Genomic DNA, 22,707 nt, shown 5'->3' on the forward strand with positions numbered 1-22,707 from the left:
AGATCAGTGCGGCTCAGAGTCTGTGAGGCGGTGATAAGATTCCAGGATTTTCCCAGTGTGACAGGCCTGCTCACCAAGCCGTACACTCCTCTGCATGAAGAAACCCCCCCTCCCCCAAACCCTCGGGCTGCTACACCTCAGCAGCCCCTGTCACCTGCAGCCACACCCCAAACACAAAATCTTAATCTCTTAGTTTGTTCGGTCCCAGGTGAATAAATGTGAAATACAAAAGTAAGTATTTCTACTTTCCGGTTGTGTGCTTTCCGACACTATACACTAGTTGTGCTGTCTCTTTCTTTTTCCTCTGGCTCAATTCTCTTTCTTTATCTCAGCCTCCCCCTCCCCTCCCCTCTCCCTCGGATGGCAGGTCAGGCAGTGAGCTGTACGGGCTCAGAGGAGGTAAGGACGCCGCGGTGCACATTAATAATGAAAGGCCTTAGCCACCAGACCCCCCCCCCCTCCAGACACACACACTTACACTAACGCACACACACTCCCCCCATCGTCATGGCAATGGCGGTAGCCCAGCACTGTCACCGGGGGGGGGGGGGGGGGGGGGGGGATATAGCTACTCTCTCCAGCCCACGGCTCGCCAAGCTGATCACGAGCTCGTACACAAGATCCCCGTACTGGGCCTTCCACCGAGGAAATGCACTAATTAAAAACACTCAGCACTACGGCAGAGACAGGAATCTGCATCTATTTCCCCACCTGGATATGAAAGAGTGACTCTGGGGCCGTGAAGGGAAAAAAAATCACTGAGAATCATCACGAGCAGGAAATGGAAATTCGCTCTAGTGTCACAGACCTGAGGCATTAGAATCAGTAATTACACCATGTGAGATTGACCACATTTCAGAAAGGTTTTTTTGGGGGAATTAGCATTGCTTTAACTAGTCTTTATCCAAACTTCTACTCCATGTATGCTTGACGCATCCAGACACTTTATCCGGGCTTCTTCTGGATTGACTTAATAGCTCTGAAAACAAACTTCCCATCAGTAATCCATGACTAGTAAAGATGTTCTGGTTGTAAATGTCACCAGAAGGCTCAGAAGAGTGACAGAGAGTTAAAAAAATCATGTGGGAGGGTTTCCCAGAGGTGTAATGAAATTTGAAGAAACACTGCAATCAGAATTGTTCTTATTCAAACATCTTTTAAATCATTTTGGTTACATCTTAGCATAGCAAGGCTCCATCAGTCATTGCACTGTAGGAAGATATTACATAGGCAGTGAGAGAAATATCTCAGTCAAACCAAGGACATCATGGTCATCCATACCGCCGCCTGATTTACTTTTAATGAGTTCTGCTCACGTCCGAATCTTTGATGAATTTTCCAACACCATCCAATTAGGAAAGATAAGGGAACACTTTTTTTGAAACTCATGGAAAATGTATTTTTAAAGCTTCTTTTTGTCCAGCAGTTTTTTTTGGGGGGGAAACAACATGCAAATAGACAAGAAGACAAACATCAGAATTGTAAATTTCGACACAAATACATGCATTCCTTTTTATTCACAAAACCAGTCCAATTTTCTAAACGAATACAAAGATTGGTTATTTTTAAAAGCTGTAGCTACCCAGCAACATAACAAAATCATGAAATATAACAAATAACCAACAAAGTAAAAAGAAATGTAATCTTGTCTCAGTGCGTTCAGTAGGGTAGACTCAGAGCAAGTGCTGTTTCTTAGCATTTTTTGCCCTGAGCAGTTTTGGCACATGCTCAGTAGGGCCAGAGTAACATTGGGCTGCCAGTTTCACTAAAGGAAAAGTTTGGAGTTGCAGAAGAGGGCTGATTGAAGAGATTACAGTAGTGGCAAACCCAGAAGAGTCTCTGGAGATCCGCCTAACACAGGGGTGTCCAAACTTTTTTCACTGAGGCCCACGTACAGAAATATATTCGAAGGGCTGGGCCATTCACTAGAGGTGAGGTATATTGCATCATAAGTGAAGTTATAGGTTATCAAATCCAATCAAAATCTAGCTCAATTATTCTTGATACTTGAATTTGCATTAAGAAAAGAAACAGCCCATATTTCACTTATGTTGTTACAAAAAGTGTTGGCAGCTCATTCCTTAAAACAGAATCCTCAGACTGCTTATAATAAGGGGAAATAGGAAGGGTATATTTCAAACTTGTTATGCAAATAAGGTATTGGGCTTTTTTTTATCAACTTAGATGTGATATAAAATGTTTTCCAATGTAATTGACTGAATTTATTTGAAAAGTGGGAATACTAATGTGTATTATCTGTTTACTATACATATATATTAAAAAGTACAATCGAAGGAAAGCACAAGTTTCAGGTGTGGGCCATATTCCATTATAGTTTAAGAATTTTCTGAGGGTCATTCAAAATGGACAGCGGGCCGCAGTTGGCCCCCAGGCCGTAGTTTGGACACCCCTAGCCTAACATAACATTACTTTTTCACTTTAGTTTAACTTGTAAAATTCAATTTTCTCCCTTTTTTCTGTCTTTAAAAGATACCCATCGATCCGTCTGAAAAGTAGACCCTTCAACAAAATGAATTTTAAAATAGACAAGGGTTTAAGTAACATAATGGTGAAGAATTACGATAATGTTTTGCCATTAGCCACTAGTTTTGAAATATAGCTGTAAATTTACATTCTCTACACAAGTACTGTATCTTTCCACACATGAACAACATTAACACCAAACACAGAAATTAGTTGATTGTCCACACTCAGTCCGTCATTTCTGTTTCTGGCAATGAGACAGTTCCATGTTTAAGCGGCAGAAAAAAACCTGCTGGAAAAAGGACAAAAGGTACCAAAATGGAAACATAGAAAAGGGAATGAAAGTTGCCATATGCTTTTCTTTACGCTTCATTTTTGGTTCAAGGAATAAGCAGGTGCATCCATTACCCCGATTGATTCTTTTTTTTTGTTCTGCTTCGTTTTTTTTGTGGTTTTTTTCTATCATTTTATGTGTTGCTTGTTTTTGTTTATTAGCCAGTGTCTGTTTCCGGAGACAATCCAGGAGTTGGCATTGCACTTGATGGCAGAGCTTTGGGTAGGAGTGGAGGAGTCCTACTGGAACCACCTGAACGCCGCTCCTGTAGGAAGCATCACCTTCATGGAGAAAACAGAAGACAAGGTGGGGAGGAGAGGGGGAGGAGAGGGGGGAGAGAGAAGAGGTGTTAGAGTTGTTAATGAAAAACAGCACATTTATACAAGTGTTTGCAAATATACACCCCAAATCTACAACTTCACTGGGAATCTATAATTTCTTCACACTTTAAAAAGAGGAATGTTTTTCTGATTTTATTTTGTTTAGGGCTACAATGATTAGTCTCATTATGGATTTATCTAAAAAAAAAGTTATGTGAATAAAGGAAAATAATAGACGTTATCAGAGACAAATGGAGTCTTCATATTGTGTTTTTTTACAACTAAAAGTCCAACATCTAAAGGTACTGAATTTACAATGTAATTCAACACTCAAAAGCAGAACATCTTTAATGGGGCCCTATTGTGCTCATGTTCAGGCTCATATCAGTATGTCGTGTCTCTACTGGGACATGTCTCCATGCTTTAATGTTCAGAAAGGTCTTTATTTTTCTCCTACTGCCTGTGCTGCAGCACCTCTTTTCACCCTCTGTCTGAAACCAGAGCCCAGTTTGCTCTGTTGGTTAGCTGGCCGGCTCTGTTGTGATTGATCAACCGCTTAGAGATGTCCCGCCCCTTAGCCTATCACATACGAAGTGTAAGAGCGCTAGCCAATAGAAGTGCGAGTGTTACATCGTGATGTCACTAATGGCGCATTTCCACTACAGCGCGGAGCCGTGCCCAGACCGTTTTTGGTTGCGTTTCCACTAGGGGTAGTTCCGGCTAGCGGGTACTTTTTCACAGTTTTCTGGCCCTCAAAAATCGAGGTTCTTTCCGGGCCAACAACCGGGCCGAGTATGCTAAACTAGTGAGAGAATCGCTGGCAACTACAACAAAATGAACATATTTGACCGTGATTTAATTGTAATACAGGTTTCTAAATGAGTTCGACGTAACAACATACTGATACCGGTTAGTAAAAACCATGAATTAATGCTTTGACAAGTCTGCAGTCAAGATGGCAGGCGAAAACCTTTTAAAATGCGTGTTTTCTGAAGGAGATCAGCTATAACGCAGTATATGCTCCGACCGTCCACACTCACAACAACGGCAAATAAACCAGCGACTGTATTCGCCATAACACAGACAGTCTTTGGTTTGTACTTGTTTAACTTTTGTCTAGTTTCTGAACAGATATGAGGAGCTGTGAGATCTGAGTGCTAACAGCTAACGGCTGATGTTTGCATTGAAGATGACGTCACAGCTCCGCCTACACTGCGTTACTATAGTTACTACCCCAGTTCCTAAACTGTAATGGAAACGCAGCATAAAGTGAGTCTGGCCTAACAAGGCCTAACGAGGCCTAGCCATACCGTACTAAGCCGAGCGAGGCCCTGCAGTGGAAAAGCGCCAGATGTTACTGAAGTTAACAAAGGAGTCTAATCAAGGCATTTCAGACAGGGGGGGAGAGAAAGGATTTTAGCCTTTGCAGACCATTTACATGCACAAAAATCTATATAACACACTGAAGGAATGGGAAAACCCCAAAAAGCATGAGAGGGCCCCTTTGAATTTATTAAGGAAATCCAACAACCAGTTGATTAGCTTCTATTCCACTCTTTCTTCCAAATGTAAAAACTCCTGCATTGTGTGACCCTCTCTCCTCAGCACAGCTACCGGAACAGTCTTTAGTCTGGCTTCACACACAAAACCCGATATCCCACATTTATTATTTAGCCACCACACGCGTAGCTCTCCCACAGCATCATCAATGATTTTGCCGGTCTCTGTCCCTCACTCTCTCGCACTGAGGCGTTCTCTCTCTCTTATTGCAGTGAGCAGAGTGGCACACATGCATTGAGCTGCAGGGCTCAGCCGCGGCCTGACAGTCAGGAGATAGAGAGCCGCTCGTGGCGTCCTGCAAAGTGCAACTCTACTGCAGCACAGATTCTTCCAGCTCTGCCTGGAGCTCGGCAAACATTTATGCACCCACACACACTCTCACACCGAACCAATATGTATTCAAGTGCAGTCACACACCTCCACACACAGTGGCACGTTAACCGACACTCACAATACACCCCCGAAATCACACCAAACAGTGAAAGTGTTAAAATAAAATTCTCATACAGGATGGATTCAGATTTACTTTTCCATCTACAGCAGAGGGTTTTATATGGGATCGCTAATACTAGGAGATAAACACACACATGCATACAATCACACTTATCTAATGGAAAAGGAAACAGAACATATACATCTACATCATGCTCACACTGCAAGCAAAAAAAAACACAAATATGTTTGTTTTTTTGTGCATATGTGAACTTTTGAAAAAGTGGAGACAGCACGGATCACATTGAATCTGATCTTTTTTATTCTGATAAGGGCAACTTTCATATGTTGTGTTAAATCTCAGCAGTGTTAACAGTCATATTGGACTTCCTGATTCTCTCATGGACCTGCAGCACTAGTCCCAACTCTTTGCTGGTGAGTCACTGCCAAAAAACTGCCAAACAAAGAGAAATCAGAATGTGTATCAATATTGTCAAGTTTTTCATCTCGATTGCCCTTTCAAAGTTAAATACAAAATTATGAAGGGATCCTGATGAAATCCTAATCAAAATAATAATGTCTAACCTGAACATAATCAAACTTAAAATATGTTGTGCAGTTCTGAGGTACAGCTGCAGGGAAATTATTAGGTTTCAACAAAGGCATCAGAAGCAATTAGGCCATTAGTTCCAAAAAGCCCCAAAAAAAACAATACCAGCAATTATTATTTCAGGCCCACTTAAACCATTCCTCTACTTTTGAATCAGCAGTGTACTTTTGAATGCTTTTGTTCATAACTGGACATGAAACTGGGCGGCAGCGGGGTTCGTGCTCCACAGGCTTCATTTACTTTCATTTTGAAAGTTAACTCCTGCTGACCAAATGAAACATTTTCGCTCAGGTAAAATGACTTCCAACAAGGGCATTACTTTGCTGGTCTCGGTCTAATTTAGCCCACACTGGGCTTTATTTGATAAATGGACTCAATCAGGAATAATCTGACAGCAGAGACACTGAGTACAACTGTGCTGTTCATAACCCGAATATGCACGTGCCAGTTCAATTCAGACTCACAACTTCATATCAAAGATGTAGCAAATGCATACATATTTAGGAAGTCCTTTGAAAGATGAAAGTTAATATGGACGGCCATCTGAACAGCCAACATATTGCCAACATTATTTCACGGTCTGTGTGTTAAGTATCGTTGGCTCGCCATCCGTCTCTGTGGTGACCTTTCTGAAGCAGCTCAGCTGTTACGAAGACAGTCAGAGGGCAGCAACATCTGCCGCTGCCACAGATGTCAAAAACTTGGTAAAGGCCGGACTGACCATGATGTAATGTGTGGGGAGAAAAATAACACAACCCCCCCCCCCCCCCCCCCCCGCATTGAGTATAAATCCCGTTTTCTCCTCACTATCAAACATGAGCAATCAATGTCAAATGGCAGCTGATCAGGGATAGAAAAAGCCTTCTTTCAGCATCACTGATTGTACAGGTTCAAACAGATGGATTCTGTGGGCGTGAAGTGGCCAATCACTAAAATCGATGGGCGATGAACAAGAGCATTTATCGTAGCATAGCCAAACTGTTTGTGTGCTACCCACAACTAAAGCAAAAGAAAGAGGTATTCTTTATTTCTTGCACTAACTAGGCTAAATCCAGCACAACTTGTAATAGCTGTTGTTCGGTGTTACTGATGCAAATTCCCGTAAGCCACTTTAAGCCGTGACGAATTCTGCCTCAAGGCACCGCTGAGCCTTCCGGTTGTTTTTTCATAGCTTTATTATCAACAATTGTAAGGATTCTCTTATCAACACCCACAATAACAAAAAAACTCAAACCATAAACGAAAAGCATCTCTTCATGCAGAAGTGCAAGTGGGATGTTATACTGTCTGCCGCTCACAAAGAGCCCGAGTGTAAACCTTTAAAGCTTCTGTATCTAAACACCAATGACCTCCAGTTGGCACACACACTCACTGTTTGTCTGGCTCTAGGGGCAAAGCTTTTCTGCTCTCTGTCAGAGGTCAATTGTGAGTGATATGTAAATTTGATACGATTTCTCTTTATGAACCCAAGCTCACATTTCATAGTCAGGGCAGGGCATGGTTAAAGCATAAAACATGCCCAATCTTTGTCTTGATCAAGCTAGATTTATTCGAAAATGTAAAAGAAATATGGATGTTACAGTTACATTAGGTTTATTTTCTAAGAGCATAACTTGATGTGCCTAAAATAATAATGTTATGTTTGAAAGAACATCCATAACATTCATCTGTTTGCAACTCATATATATCAATATTCCAATTACTGTATATAGACTATTCTGCGATGTTTCTATTATATTATATTTTATATTATTTACGTGTACTATTTGATCTGTTTTATTGTGTTGCACAGTTGGAGGAGACTGTGACCTAAGATTTTCATTGTCATGACTACACTGTTATTTATGAACAAATTACAATAAAAGCCATGAAACTTGAATACAGTTAACACAACTTGCATAGATGCCAAAAAAGACTTTTATTTTACAAACACTATCACTGCCTTAAGGAGGCTGTTTCCTTCACGCACAACAGGCTGTGTTCAGTACAACTTGGATACCACTCTGCTTCCTCTTTCCTCTCCAACTTGTCCCTGTCTGCCCAGCAACTTGCCCACGCGTCCGTGTGTCTCGGTGTCAGTCTGCGTGCCTGTCAGCTTGCATGAGCCTCTTCTGTCCTGACAGTCTGGTGTACGGTGTCTGGGAGGCAGGAAAGACCATGAGGGAATACGCTGCTCCCATATCAACGTCTGATACTGTCATATGGCCCCCAATGGACAAAATTAGTAGGTGTGGGTGTGTCTGAGAAGCATTGACCCAACCAAGGAATTTTACTACCATATATTATTTTATAAGCGTATAAAGACAAAAACTCCAGTCTTACCACATGATATTTTTTATATTACACCCCCCGGTGAAATACATCCTGAACGTACAGTGACATACAAGTAAAAACAAAATATATTACAACTTCCTAACCCCGACTGTGTTCCTTTCACTCTGTGTTGAACGGCATCGCTGAGACTGACACCACTGGAGGGTATTCAGACGCAGAGCATAAAGAAACTGCCTTCCCACTTATTTCTCTCAAATGTAGCATTCCCAGAATAAATCCAGACATCTTCAGCCAGTGAGCTATGAGGTGGCAAAGGCCCCAGCATGCTAACTCCCCCTCACTTGCCAATTTTACGCTCCTCTTTGAGCTGCCATGAGCTTTCAATGGAGACCGTCAACACCCTTAAAATAAGCACACTGCTGCTGGACTGCACTTGTGTACCAACGCGTTTCCACTCACAGGCTCGTACAAATACAGAGAAATACAGTAACACTACATGCAGATTCAGAACAGTCATTTTGACTCTGTGCTCAACAGTGTGGGTTGCAACCAAATCTCTCAAAACTGTCTGATAAACTGACTTCAAGGCACAAGTTAAATAAGACCTCATGCCCCTTTAAAGATCGCGAGTTTAACAGCCGGAGCCGACGGAGATGTGCCGCTCTATCTTTGATTGGAGGAGGATGTGACACTCAGGGCTGTGTGAGCTACAGCTGAGGCTCACTGCAGTTCACTCTGAAAGCCAGGAAGATCTTCTCCTCTGGCATAGGTGCGGCCCAAGTCTAAGGGGAATTAAGGGGAAGGAGGAATGTATCTTACAGAAGCCTTGTTTAAAGACAATACCAAACGGTCACTGACATTATTACATCTTTACTTATTACTGACATTTACGATTTACTGCTTCCTCTCTCCTTACTCGGTACATCCTCCGTGAATTCCTTCCTCTGACTTTTATCTTGTACTGACGACACCACGCTCATGGCAGAAAGGCCCAGGCCGTATTCTCTGATCTAATCACCTGCAGAACAATAGCTGTTGACTTAATAACAAAGCCATTGGAGACAACTACTAGACTGCTAATGGGAGATGTATGAGTGCATGAGGACAAATAAAAAGCAGGCAAAATTGAAAATGGTGTACTGCTGTCAGAGCAAAGTTGATAGTGTGTTGAAAATCAAGTTTAGGGCAAAGAGGTAACAGGTTGCAGACCAGATGCATTTTAAATGTAGTCAGATATGTTGCAATGCAGAGAAGTTTAGTCACTTTATCTTTCTTTAAGATCAAACTTTACAGTGTCAAATCATATGAGAAATGTGTAATGCGAAGCACATGACTAAGAGGGGAATATTACCGAGATTACTCTGTCACAAAGATTTTATTTCATGCCGTGGGTTGTCGGGTGATTGAGGTTATGGTTTGATTCACGCTTTCTGTGTGGGCTGAAGCCGCACACTTTGGCACAAACTGCTTTTTTCCATGTCAGTGTCATGACTAAGACATCCAGGACACTCCAAACTTGTAACTCTTATAAAAAGGCATTTCTCTCGATGTCACATTTCATGATTGTCACATTGACTATTCATGTTTTCACATCCATTGATAACTGGTCCAACTGTAGGCTCACATTATTGACATTTTGGATAAGTAAAAAAGTGTCATGTCTGATTGACTAATCTAAAAGCTATTTTTACAGATTGATGGATTTGACAAAAACACTGATTTTGTGCAGGTAAGATATACATAATAGAGACGTTTTGCCCGCACAGCAAACAAACAATATTTGTCTAATATTGTCACATGATAAATGAAGTTGCAAGCAGAGATGAACCCTATCACTTTAGGTCTTTGTTTGACTAACCCATTACATCAAATATGAAGCACTTTCAGATGTTAGGAGTACAAAATGTGTGCAAGTTAATTACAATACATACAATTACTTGAGCCAATAAGCACACGGCTATTATACTTGGTACTCATGGCGGATTATGGTACCCTGGGGTGTCTGTCTTTCATATGAGGTGGCCTCTGGCAACATCAGCAGACTGACGTTTTGAGCAGAATGATGACCTATATCAACATCAACACTCATGAATATTCAAGCCCCCTTGGGTTTGGCATCACTGGTGTGAACGACTGGTATTAGGCTAACTGCCATGACAACATCAATTGCAAACCATAAATTAAAACAGAATTCCTTTCTGTTGCAGACGTTGAGTCGTACCACCTACATAGCGAGCTGACACATCTCAGCCTTTTGCTGAATTATCAACTTAGACAAATGAAGCCTCTCATTAATTTGCATCTGAACAATGCAACAGGGAAAAAAACAAAAGGAAGTCACATCAGCCTGATTATCAACTTCTAGAAATATTGTCCCTTAAAGACAAGCATTTCAATCCTTAAACTTCACACCATCCAAAGGGACCATGCCACAATTCATGTTTCAACCTTTTTACTGTCATAAAAAACATTTGCACCTTTGTTTATTCCAAAATGTACCCTGTCATGTGTTGAGATCTTTCATTCCAAAGATTATTGTCATCATTTAAAATGATTGGTTTGTTATTGGTTTGATGATGTGCAGATTGTTCACATTAGGTTGTGCTTTACAATTCAACTAAAACACATACATGATCTTCACTGTGATGGATAACCTATAGCCAACAAGTTCCACATCTTTAAACAATATGCCATACCAGAAAGCATTGACTGTTGGTAGGAAATCCTCTGTTTAAATATATGGTTTTGTTAACCCTGCCACTAATGACCTCTTCCTTAAAAGTTACTTTCTCGCTCCGAAATAAAGTCACTTCCTTTGCTCCTAATGGACAACATTTCTACGGCTTTGTCCCTTGAATGCAAACACACTATATGTACTTTTATCTGTATGCTGGTATGCTGAAACAATTCATTATGCAAATGTCCTTGAGAGGACATTATCCTCAAGCAAATGTAAACTCTCTGCTAAAGAACACTATGGCATGCTTTCAAAAAGGGTTAGTAAGTCATTAATACTAGAGGTAGGTTTAAAACAAGCAGAACATTGACATGGCCTTTAAAAAGATCAAACCCTTGTGCACAAACAAGTGAAAAGGTTTAAATATTCATGTCAATCTTAAACATGAACATTCATTAATTGAGCTTTAGGTTAATATTGCATAAAAATTACGCAACACTGTGTCACTGAAAACTCTACACAAGGAGCCCTTTAAGGAGCCTTTCACTGTGGATGGCCAAAAGCAGCACATGAGGATTGGACAAGCAACATATCACACAAAGAAGAGGCCAGGCTGTCACCCACAATCAACATCATAAAGAGAAAGAAGTAAAGCCATTAGCAGTTTGAAGCAGAGATCCAGTTTGCGTCAATTAGACCAGAGGCCTCTCCACTGGTTCCCGTTCACACTGTGTTACATATCCATCAATTCCCTAATGCCAAAGTGACACGATTATCCATTGATCAAAAAAGTTTATTTCCTTTGAGATGGAACATCTGCTGAAATTGATTTCATGATTGGTCATTCTGCCATCACATGCTGGCTTAGTTAGGCCACTGAGTGCGATGGAGGTAACAGACAGGACGTTTGGAGGGACATTTAGATGAGCAGGACTGTCACCGGAGAGAAGGGCAGCGGCAGCAAAAAGAGGGGATGAGGTGGGGGGGCGCATGTGCCACACTGACACCTGGTGCTCCAGATGACAGCTCTGTGGCCAGATGGACCTTGCTACATGCACACAAATACGCAAACATACCCACGCATGTACACTTATACACAAACTGTACAAATATTCACTGTCACACTGCCTCCACTCATACCTAATGATTCTTTACTATTAAGACATATGGACAAGGAGGGTGCCCATGAGAGAGTGCCTTGTGTTACCTTTAGATGAGTAATTTAGCCTTCCAATTAAAAGATGCTGACAGGATGATTGTGTTGTTTTGGTGGACAGATTAAAGACACCCCATGGTGACTGCTTACGCTGCACATAGCCATCACTCACCACCTGTCATTTCCCTGCCTGTGGAGCCGTCACCCCACCAAAAAGCCCCCCTGTAATATGTCCCCGGAAGGGAGTGACACTAAAGTGTAACCCAGAAGGTGTAATGCTAAAATTTGAGATGTTTGCAAATCTGTGTGTAATATTTTTGAAAGATTTTACAGCTGTTTTCTGTTTATAGTTCCTACATTTCTGATCCCACAATGACAATTTAACTTAAATGTTTTAGGCCTATTTCTAGGGGAACTCTAAAGAATAACCCACAATGCAACAGCATATCATAACACTTACCTCCAGAGCAGCAGAGGGCTTCTTCTTCAGTTCGTCACATTTACGAAACTTGCAGATCTGGTGGCCTGTTTTGCGATTCCGGCAGCTGCTGCATTGGTCGCAGTTAATTCGCCGTCGGCAAGGTTGGCACATGCCGCAACGTTTTCGCTTCTTTTTACCGGAGTTGATAGCAGAGGCCAGCTCGCTCTGCGCTGGGTACTCGGCCAGGCCGGCCATGTGTAGTGCGCTGTCCGCCAGAAACACTCCAGCCGGCGTCATGATGAAAAGCCCCGGGTTGAAGGGGAAACCACCCCCAATTCCATATGGGAAGTCAACAGGACCACCTACGGCGTCCGTGACAGACGTACCCTCCAAATCGCTACCCCCCGAGCCTGAATCTCCACCGCCAATTCCCATACCCATGCCCCCAGGCAGGAGCATGTGCTCCATACCGGCCCGCTTCAAAAGTGCTGCTGCCTGGGCAAAGTGCAGCAGGCCATTCTGTCCCTCTAGCACCTGTTCCAGGGTTCGGTCCAACTTGGCTGCCATCAGAGCAGAGACAGTGGGCTGCGGCTGCGGAGGCGGTTGAGGCTTTGCCGAGTGGCGCTTAGTCTCACTATTGTCCTTGTGTCCATAGCTGGTGGCAGATGAGACTGCTGTGTACTGGGAGAGGGTACGGGACTTCTTAAGGCTCTTACTGAGGGGCTCACTGATGATGCCACAGCGGTTCCTGCGCTCTATAACAGGAGAGTCTTGTTTGCTGTTGCTCCGCTCCTGGTCCTCTGTCCGGCCCCCCTCCGACAGCCCGCTAGACATGGTCCAGAGCGTACGTGACTAGGGTTGGGGGTGAGGGTGGAAAGGGGGCAGGAGTGAGCGAGGAAGGGGAGCAAAGACCTTTTCTCGGTCAGTTCTATGCCCCTTTTGAGAGTGGTGCCTCACCTAAATGGACCAATCAACCAGCCAACAGGCAGGCCCCGGAGCCTTTAGCCCGCACTACAGCTCAGCCCTCATCCACGTTCTTCCATGGGCCTTCAGAAAAAAAACCTTACATAAGGAGAAAAGAGGGGCAAATTAATCATTAGTAATCAGTTATTCAAAAACATTGACAGAATCACCCTTAAAGTTGATATGGCAAACCTGTTGCATACATTAGGGATCTCCTGACTTAAGTCTAAAGTTATCCAGTTTTATCTGTTTTTGGTCCCTGCCAACTCCTGCAAAAAACATCTAGCTGTTTAGCTGCTAAATGCTCCACTATGTTCACCAATAGTTGCTTTGTGTTACCTGTCTGCTACCTTTCTGCTGCAGTAGGTGTAGCTACAGACGGTTTTCGCTGTTATAGCTTAAAAGAGTTTTAAAAGAGCAATGAGTGAACCAAAACAGTAAAGTTGCAGCAGGTCAACTATTATCGGAAAATTGCAGTAAAGCACTGTAAAGCAGAGGCGTATCTACATCTGGAAAAAGGCTACCAAAAAATGTGGGTACAATTAGAAAAATAATAAATACAATAATGTTTAATAATATAAAATTATGCAAACAATTTTTTTCTGAAATACAAATACTCTATCATATATTTTGGTTTACCTAGTTTTCAACACTTTTGGTTGGTTCAGTATTTCAGTAATATTGTTTGTTTTGTTTGTTTGTACTCATAGTTAAAACTAATGTAAATATTTTTTCCGTTTACATCTTGCGTTGACGTCACTTCCTGTTTAGTTCCATCCGGATCAGTGACTTCCGGTTCACGGGAGGATACTACTAGCCTAGTGATCATGCTAGTGACGGCGAGATGAAGCCTTATGAAGCTTTGAAGCTTTCCAGCCAATTGGTTCGCAAAAGGGTTCATCTCATGAGGCTTCATCATGGGCTTCATTTGAACACAAACCCCCCTGTTGGTCAAAGTGTGTAAAACAGCCAGATTGGACATTTGAACAGTGTGCTGTATCTCATACCGAGTTCCCAATGAGTAAAGCCTTAGAATAACTCTAAAGTTTAAACAATGAACATTAAATCATATTTTCATTTTAACAATATTGTTTTTATTCCAGTTTATTGATTTTGAAAGAAAAGCCTAAGGAGGCTGGTAAACATTGCAAAGAGGGATTTGTATTCCTTAATAAAATTCATAAACTTAACCATGTTGTAGCCTGAGAAAGGCTAAACCATATTAAAGAATACATTTATTAACTACATTATCTCATTTAGCTGTAGCTTTTATATTCAACCAAAAATACGTATTGTTCAGTCGTTGAACAAGGGACCCTGCGGTCGTGAGTCAACTGCTTTCTAGCTGAGCCACAGCACACACACTGAATTTCCCTGAAAACACTTTATAATATTTGTTCCTGTATTTATTCATTCATTTTTTTATTCCTACATTTATGTATGCTTGTATCTGTTTATACTTATGAAATGTTCCGATCTCTATATAAGTGAGGGTCTGAGCTCTTTTAATTCCATTCCGTTCCATGGTTCTTATTATACATCCATGGGTATTATGAGCGTTGTGGTTCAACGGTTCAAACATGCGTTCAACCGATCGGAATCGCTTTCTGACGCAGTCACGTGGTATCGACAGGCAGCGAGGCTTCGTTTGTCATCGATGACGTCACTGGCACAAAACGATACAAGCCTCGATATATGCTTCACCAAATGCTTCGGGGATTACTCGAAACACGCTCCGAAGCCTCGGCGCAATACATAACATCACTACTACTAGCGCCTTAACGCATTTTAAAAACGCTACAGGCAGTGCATGCTCTGAGTCTGAGAGTAAAACACCTGATCCAGTAGAAGATCGTAGGGACAATGCCGTAAGTAAAGTTGTAAAGATTCTGTTAAAAATCATGTTTGCTAAGTAATAAAAACTGGTCTATTTATTTACATGAACAATAACAGTATATGTATATGAGTCAACAGCAATGCTAGTAGCCATGCTAAATGCTACCCACAGTGCGAGTACCACGTTTATTCATGTTTATTATCCAAATATTCCTACTGAGGCTAAACTTCAAGGTTGATGAGAGAGGGGTAAATGTTGTTGGAATTTGAATAAAATTCACCAGGAGACTTTCTTGACTATCATAACAAATTCCGGTGGTTGGAGCTTAAAATAAATGAATTTGAAAATGTACATGGCACTAAGGACCACTCCAATGTTTATATCCAATTAAACAGAAAAGGGGGCCCCTAAACGCACTCAAAATAATTCTTTATTTTGTATTCCCTCAATTGTTGTTACCCCTCTAAATCTTAAGACATTTGTTTATAAATCACACACCTTTTCCAATTTAAACCAAATTGGTGTTATGTTTAACATTCTTAATTGTACGCTTAATGCTGAATTGTACATGAAAATATGTGATTTTGTGTGCTATATCTCGTTAAACAAACGCACACTAGTTTGTGTTTAATTGCAGATGTGGTTGCGCTCCTTAATGTCCTAATGTGTTACCTTATTTCCCTCTTGATGGTTCCCAGTGGAACCTTTTGATCTACCAATCTGTGCTTTGTGAACACAACTGACATAACTCTCAGATTTAAATAAAAAAATGTAAAGGTAAAGTTAGTCATTTTTATTTTAGTCATCTCCAGTATTTATCTGTTATAAATGCAATTTTAATAAGCACTATTTGAGACCGACTTTATACATTAATTGTATTGCCCTGACTGCAGTTTATTCATTTATGAAATGTTGCATTTATTGACTAACAATTACATGCCCATTGATCGAGCGTGATACACAGAGTGTGTTTCTTATTAGACTCTCACACAACAATCTGATTTAGCTGCAGAAAATACAGCCAAAAACCCAGAGGCAGAACAAAGGAAGTTTTGTTTTTATTAACTAAGCATGTCTTTTGATTGCTATCATTGTGTTACAAATATATTATATCCTATTACTTTTAAAGGCCAAACCTGTAGAGCGACAAAACATGAGCTTAAATAGAGCGGTGGGGCTTATGAGGAGGGTACGCCGGCTAAGAGACTCCCCACTGGACAGAGATGCATCCACCGGCTTTTAGCACAGGATTCCTGTGACTGCTCATCTATGAAAATAAAAACTATGCTGCTATTCTCCTGACCTGTCCATGTTCACAAACAAGCATACCACCTCCCACAGAAAAGCTGAGGAAATGGCCGGGCCAGTCCTTATAAGGGAAACAAAGGGAAAGGGAGGGGGAGAGGATGGAGGGGGGGTGTCTGTGCAGTGTGTGGAAATTGGAAGGCCAGAATTAGTGGGAGGTAAAGCTTCAAAGGCAAGAGCGCAGCCCCCACATTCTCACCAGCTCAGGGGGATGTGGCGCCAGCGAACCAGAGCCAGCTCCGCAGCCCCTCAGCCTGGCAGTTTCAGTTTCTCCCACTACAGCTCTGACCAGGGTCCGGTTTCCCCAAGGCATCTCAAACTAACTGCCTCTCTGCTCAGTTGTGGTTGAAAGCGTAACAGCGCTGCAAATCAGGGGTTTTCTTGCGGTTTGATGGAATATTGGACCTGAAATGATGTGTTTAGTGGTCCTTTATGAATACTTTAACGTTGCTACAGGTTTTTATTTGATTGTAATATTGTCTTAAATTAGCTTTTTGGCAACGGTGCATTTTGGTTAAGTAAATCTGGGTGTGTATCAACATTTTTTTTTCATTAATTAATGCTTTGCAAAATGCTCTGATCTGAAAACAGTAAATGTGATAAAAGAGTTTGAGTTTTTCACATAATCAATAAACTGGCACATTATCAATAGCTAGAATAAATAAGCTCTCAGGGTTGGCAAGCTGGCGATTGCGTTTCTTGAAAACCTTAAGAAAAATATATCTCTGATCAGCTGTTACATTAGAAATCTGACAGAGGACTTTTTGTCCTGCTGGCCAGCTGATGACACTACTGGTTAAAAAAAGGCAAATGAAAATGCTTGTAGACATGCTGCTGTTCTTCAGTGATGACAACCTGGATAATTTGGATGTGGCACACTACTTTTCCAATACTGCTGACTTGCTTTGCGCTAACACCTGCTGAATTAGAATAACGCAGTGTCGCACACTCTTCTCCAGGTGAATATGAATCATTTGACAAATGATTGGGATTTTAAAGAATGCACACTTTTCATTTCTATTGTAGCTGAGGTGTGACAAGTGCTAAAATGCTTCAGTCTCTAAGGCACCTCTCTGTGTACAGTTGAATAGTTTCATGATGAAATCAATGCTATATCTATGTTCAGGAAACAAGCAGATGCATCTCAGTAGTAACACATGTATATAATGGCAAACAGCTATTCTATGATTTGTGAATCAAAATCATCACATTTGAATGATTGTATAAATGCTCATAGTCAACATTTGGTGCCACAAAGAATACAGCTCTACCAAAGCAGCGCGTAATGACTAACACATGTATGCAGATTTGTATCATACATCACATCTGTCTAGAATTAAGGCATGGTCACCTAGTATCTTCACGTCCACCCACCTTTGCTGTACCTCCTTCCATCCCACTGACCTATCAGTCACACTCTCTGTCATCATCAAACCTCAGCATGGCATAAAGTCTCAGGCTAATAACCCCTCCTCCCCCGCCCCCCCCCCCCCTGATTTCCAGCGTCATGACTCTTAAGATCCCTTCACCACATCATTTACAGCGGAGGTTTATGTCCTCATATGAACTGTCTATTAAACCACTACTGCCTCTAATGCTCAGTGTCAGGTCTCTGCTGCAGAAACCTGATCAGTGGCGTTGTTTTGTCCTTCGAGGATGTTTACTCAATTTCCTGTGATGTAATGGACTTAACGCTGTGTTTCATATGAAACGCTTTTTACGCAAGCTTTATGTGAATTGACCTGACAAGAGCACTGTAATTAGTAGGTGCTTCGGGGACAGCATTTCTTGCACCTCGAGCTGTCTCCAGATTTTAAAAATAGGTGTTATTAATAGCTTCATGCTAGTTTTTCTTCAATTTTCTACACAGGAATGCAGCATGGATATATACACATCTGGATATAAATGGTCCGAATTATTAATACAGGCAAAAAGCCTTTCTTCGATAAACCAATGAGCTCAGTTGGACGATGGAGAGCGCAAGTGCAGCCGGAGAGGCGTAATCTGATCCCGCAATCGAAACATCCATAACAATAATTGGTGGCCTCTTGTTTGGTAAATTTAGACCTGCAGCAGAAACGGTCACTCTGCATATAGACAGGCGAAGTCCCGCCCATCTACTTCCGACCCATGGAACCTTATTTCGGAAAAATTATGTATTGAAGTCAATGGAGAGAGAAAACTTATCTTTCCATCCCGTTTGAATTGTGCCATGAATTACACATATTATGTTTGTCAATCTTAAAAAATAATTTCCATGTCAAAAAAGTCATAGTTAGTCTTAAAACTGTTGCAACTAGAAAGACTACAAATCCCACAATCCCGGTCCCGCATGCTGGCTCTTACGGAACCGACTAACTCCCCTTGTGAAAAGGGAGGGACTTCACCTCTCTATGACTTTTAGAAATGTTTGTTTTTTCAGGCCTCATCTTCATTATAGGCTCAACTCAATTATTTTTATTTACGCTTTAAGGAAATCTGAGTGTTGGATAATGACTCTTTTATTGGTCAATAAGTCATTTAGTGTAGCCCATCAAATATTGACTAACCTGAGGAGCAATAACACAATGTTCCTAAAGTGACTGCAAGTGTTGCTGCTCAATCAGTAAAGACACTTAGTAAAATGTTGACATTAATTCCAGGCTGTTTTTTAAATCAGCTCAGTCACATTTGTCCCTTTTTTTGTCAACAGCAGCTGATTTGCAGAAGCTGAACAATTGTTTGAGTAAAGTTAATAAGGACCATATGGAGGATGGTGGCTTTATGATATATGGTTATCAGTTTGTGTGTGAAGTTGTATTTCTTTTAATGTTCTACTAGCTTATGATTGAGTGAGAGTTAACTATGACAGCTCTGTATCTATGTATACACAAATTGAATCCAGATGTTCTTGTTTGTTTGAATATAATTAGAAAAAAGTTCAACATTTTATAGAACATGTTTGATTCAGACAAGAACAGTATCACATATCTTTATGAGCAACTATCTTCTCATCACATTTAACTATTCAAGAAAGTAAGCGCACTTCCAAAAAGGTGTTCGTAAACCATAAGGTGAAAATATCCACATTTTATATATCTATATATAAAAGAAAACGTGAGTAAAAATATGTCACAGGTTCAGTTAATGGTTCCTAATAAATGTATAAAAGCAGAGGTATTCATTTATTAGAGAATTTACCTAAACTTTAGAGCTTGAATCGTTCGTAAATGTACAGAAAATACTGTACGTGCCCAGCAATAACACGGATGATTAGATCTTCAACCACAGTGTTGATTTTGACTCGTCTGATAACTAACAGCTCATTTAACACTTAATAGCTCCAAACCTTCCCTTGAATAAGCAGTTTTTAAAAAGACACCTGTATAAAAATGAATGCAATAATATAGTGACAACTGATGAATGGTCTGTTGGTTCAGGAGTTCAATAGGTTGGATCAAAATGGAGGGACGCATTCAAGGCCAGTGTGTTTACGTTTCCTATTGTTGGTGAGATCCAGGACCATTTAAACAGGGACATGTCCCCACCCCTTTTGGCAATGGCCAAATTTGTCCCCACAACTTTGCATTAGGATCATCTGTTAAAAATGTTCGGAAGATGTGCATTAAGAATTGTACACTTTGAAAAATATGTATTTGCTGAGAGAACATGTACAATCTGGAGGACTGGTTACACTTTCTGGGTGTATTTCTGTAACCCAAGTGCAACACGTTAGTATGAGTAATAGTTGAATAGATACTCGTAATTGTTGCCTCCGCTTTGCAGCAGCGTAGCATATACTGTACTGTCAAAAAAAGTAGTGTAAGCATATATACTATATATGTACTTTATGTATCGTGTGCGGGCAGGGGCGCCGTAAGGGGGTGAAAAGTTAGGACGATATACTGTAAGGGCCCGTGACTGACAGGGGCCCAAATTATTTTAGAACATTAAGAAAAAAATGTTTAAGTAACCAATGTGATTATCTTTTCATGGGGCCCAAAATACCTGGTGGCGCCCCTGTTTGCGGGGGTCTAATGCAGCAGTGTTTTTTTTTTTATCTGAAAAAAGTGTCCACACCACTTTTTCTAACAAAGTGATGCCCATGTTCAGGACAATAATCTGATTCAGGACAATAAATGTAAACATTTGAATTACAATTATTTTTAACATTTTGGATTTCATAAATGTTTAAATATTCAACACATTGGTGTGGTCCAAATAGTCTGCTTTCATATTCAATTAAAATACCATTGAAACTCAAGGTATGAAACTTTCTTCCAATTGAGAAATCCTGAATTATTGTGTTTAGATAATCACCCACTAATTGAAACCATAAAGCTTAGCCTAATTGGAGCATTCACGTTATTCAGTGCGTTGAAGTAACTAAGTGTCCTGCGATGACGTCACTGCCTGCGCAGGTGCCAGGTAATTGGAGTCAGTTATTTATTTTAACAGAAAAAAAATATTGACTAATTTCCTTCAGGGTTATGAGGCACTTGGCCCGCCACAAACGCAGCTGACTTCCACCTCTAGAGACGCGAAAATACTTAATGCAATATTCCAGGCGACGCGTAATGCAACCTCCCCCCCTCTCTCTACCTCTCTAGACGCGCTGTCTGCGGACTCTCGTACATTCACTATTCCTCCCACCTCCTGTCGACTGACACGCGCACAAAGACGCGCACACCATCGTGCAAAGGCTACACACGCAGACGCGCAAACAGAGGAAGTTAAAAAGCCTGGTGACAATAATAAGATTCCAGCCTTCATCCATTGTCCATAACCTGCTGCGTCTTATTCTCCCTAATGAGGCACACAAAAAGTTAGAGGAAAACAACCATGCCCTGCATACTGTGCTTTCAAATTACTCGCCAACATATAGGAGCGCTTGGAGCTGCGATACTGGTGCTATGTTGCATGGGGAGGGGGGGCTGTAAATCTCCGGGTAGCGCGGTGAAAGCTGGTGCAACCTACCTGGGAACTTTCTAATGATACCCGGAGGAAAATAGGACGGATATGACATTTGGATCATCTTTACGAGAGTGATGATGATTGTAGGGTTAAATAAAAGTTTTAAATATGCTTCACAGGGTGACGACAAAGGAAGAAGATTGTTGTAAAAAACCAACTCTAATGCGCGTTGATCTGTTCCTTCATTAACTGGAAGCGTTAAGTTTATTGCGCATGATTCACAATAAAGCATCTGGTTTGGCTTCAGTGTTCCGAGCCATATAATAAAGAGACATTTGGATGTGTCTAGTACAACTGACAGCAGCTTAGAATATCCCGTTCACAGCACAGTGCTCAAGCTTTACCTTGACCCCATCACAGGTGATTTTAAAACCTTTGTATTTATTTTGTTAATAAAGAGAAAATTGGATTTAAATATCTGCTTTTGTCTGGACTCAGTGATCTATAAGCACGATAGCCTTTACGCGGCACCAGCATTGGGTCTGCAGTCGCACATTTGAGGAAGAGCCCCGATTCAACCCCGCTATAACTTGAACCCCTAAGAAGATGACATCCCAACTTTCAGCAGACTTCAACAAAGTATGATGCTTCCCCCATCACCCTCCTCCCCCCCTGCCATGTATCTGCATATTTTCAAACACAGTCCCATTTCTATTCGCACCTACCAAAGCAGATCGGAGCCGAGGGGAGGGCTCCCACAGTCCGAGGGTCCGTCTCTCAGCCTGCCGTGCAGAATGGTGACAAAAAAAAGAAAAGGGTAGAAAAATAGCTTATTATCCGAGAACACAATCCCACAGAGTGGCTGCCTGTTAATGACAAATGTGAAAAGAAAAACAATATTCACCGTCAGTTAATTTGGAAAAAGCGTACTTTCTCTGAGGCTGAACGCGTGGGTTCCCCCAGCTTTCTCGGTCCTTGCAATACCACCTCTACATCCCCGCTTGCAGAGAGGAACATGCAAACACATTTCATAGATTTTTGGAGCTTCGCGGAAAAACCGAAGTGGACTTTTCCGCGGTGCGCGCGCGCTTCAGCTGAGGCAATAATAAACGGAGAGAGACCGCGAGCTCCAGTGTGATGTCAGGACAGCTGAGAGGTGGAGATTCAGAATAAAAGTGAGGGCTGATGGGAGAAAAAAAATCAACCTGAGAGGTTTCTTTAATGATGCTTCAGGCCAACATTTAAATATATATAGGGATTGTTTTTTTATGCAAATTAGCTTACTTGACACACAACTGCCTGGATATTTTACTTAACATTTAAATATTTTCTTTTATATTAAATTTTTTTCCCTACAATTTAAATATTTTCCTTAAAATGTTAATATTTTCCTTAAATTAAAAAAATATATATATCATTAGCTTATAGGTATACTTTTTTT

General features: G+C 41.1%; 1 protein-coding gene across 3 annotated transcripts; it reads right to left on the reverse strand.

Annotated features, from left to right (window-relative positions):
• Window positions 1–1,479: 1,479 nt before the first annotated feature.
• Window positions 1,480–22,369, reverse strand: cxxc5a (CXXC finger protein 5a). 3 transcript variants are annotated; one of them, XM_079651167.1, is made up of 4 exons: window positions 22,171–22,369; window positions 21,992–22,048; window positions 12,308–13,330; window positions 1,480–3,099 (listed from the first exon to the last, which is right to left on the reverse strand). In XM_079651167.1, the coding sequence occupies exons 3-4, from the start codon at window positions 13,100–13,102 to the stop codon at window positions 3,058–3,060; spliced, it is 837 nt and encodes a 278-aa protein (XP_079507293.1). In that variant the 5' UTR covers window positions 13,103–13,330; window positions 21,992–22,048; window positions 22,171–22,369; the 3' UTR covers window positions 1,480–3,057. The 3 variants fall into 3 exon arrangements, with proteins under 3 accessions (XP_079507293.1, XP_079507295.1, XP_079507294.1); XM_079651169.1 differs by having other exon boundaries at window positions 21,988–22,048; XM_079651168.1 differs by having other exon boundaries at window positions 21,988–22,369.
• Between the last annotated feature and the right edge of the window lie 338 nt (window positions 22,370–22,707).

The sequence above is a fragment of the Notothenia rossii genome (assembly GCF_949606895.1).
Source record: "Notothenia rossii genome assembly, chromosome: 9".
NCBI lineage: Eukaryota > Metazoa > Chordata > Actinopteri > Perciformes > Nototheniidae > Notothenia > Notothenia rossii.

Bases quoted from the DNA above. Each gene is read 5' to 3' on its own strand.
- cxxc5a (XM_079651167.1), bottom strand. From the start codon at position 13,102: ATGTCTAGCGGGCTGTCGGAGGGGGGCCGGACAGAGGACCAGGAGCGG. The intron at 3,100-12,307 runs GTAAGTGTTATG...TTCTCCATGAAG, and splicing joins AGCCCTCTGCTGCTCTGGAG to GTGATGCTTCCTACAGGAGC.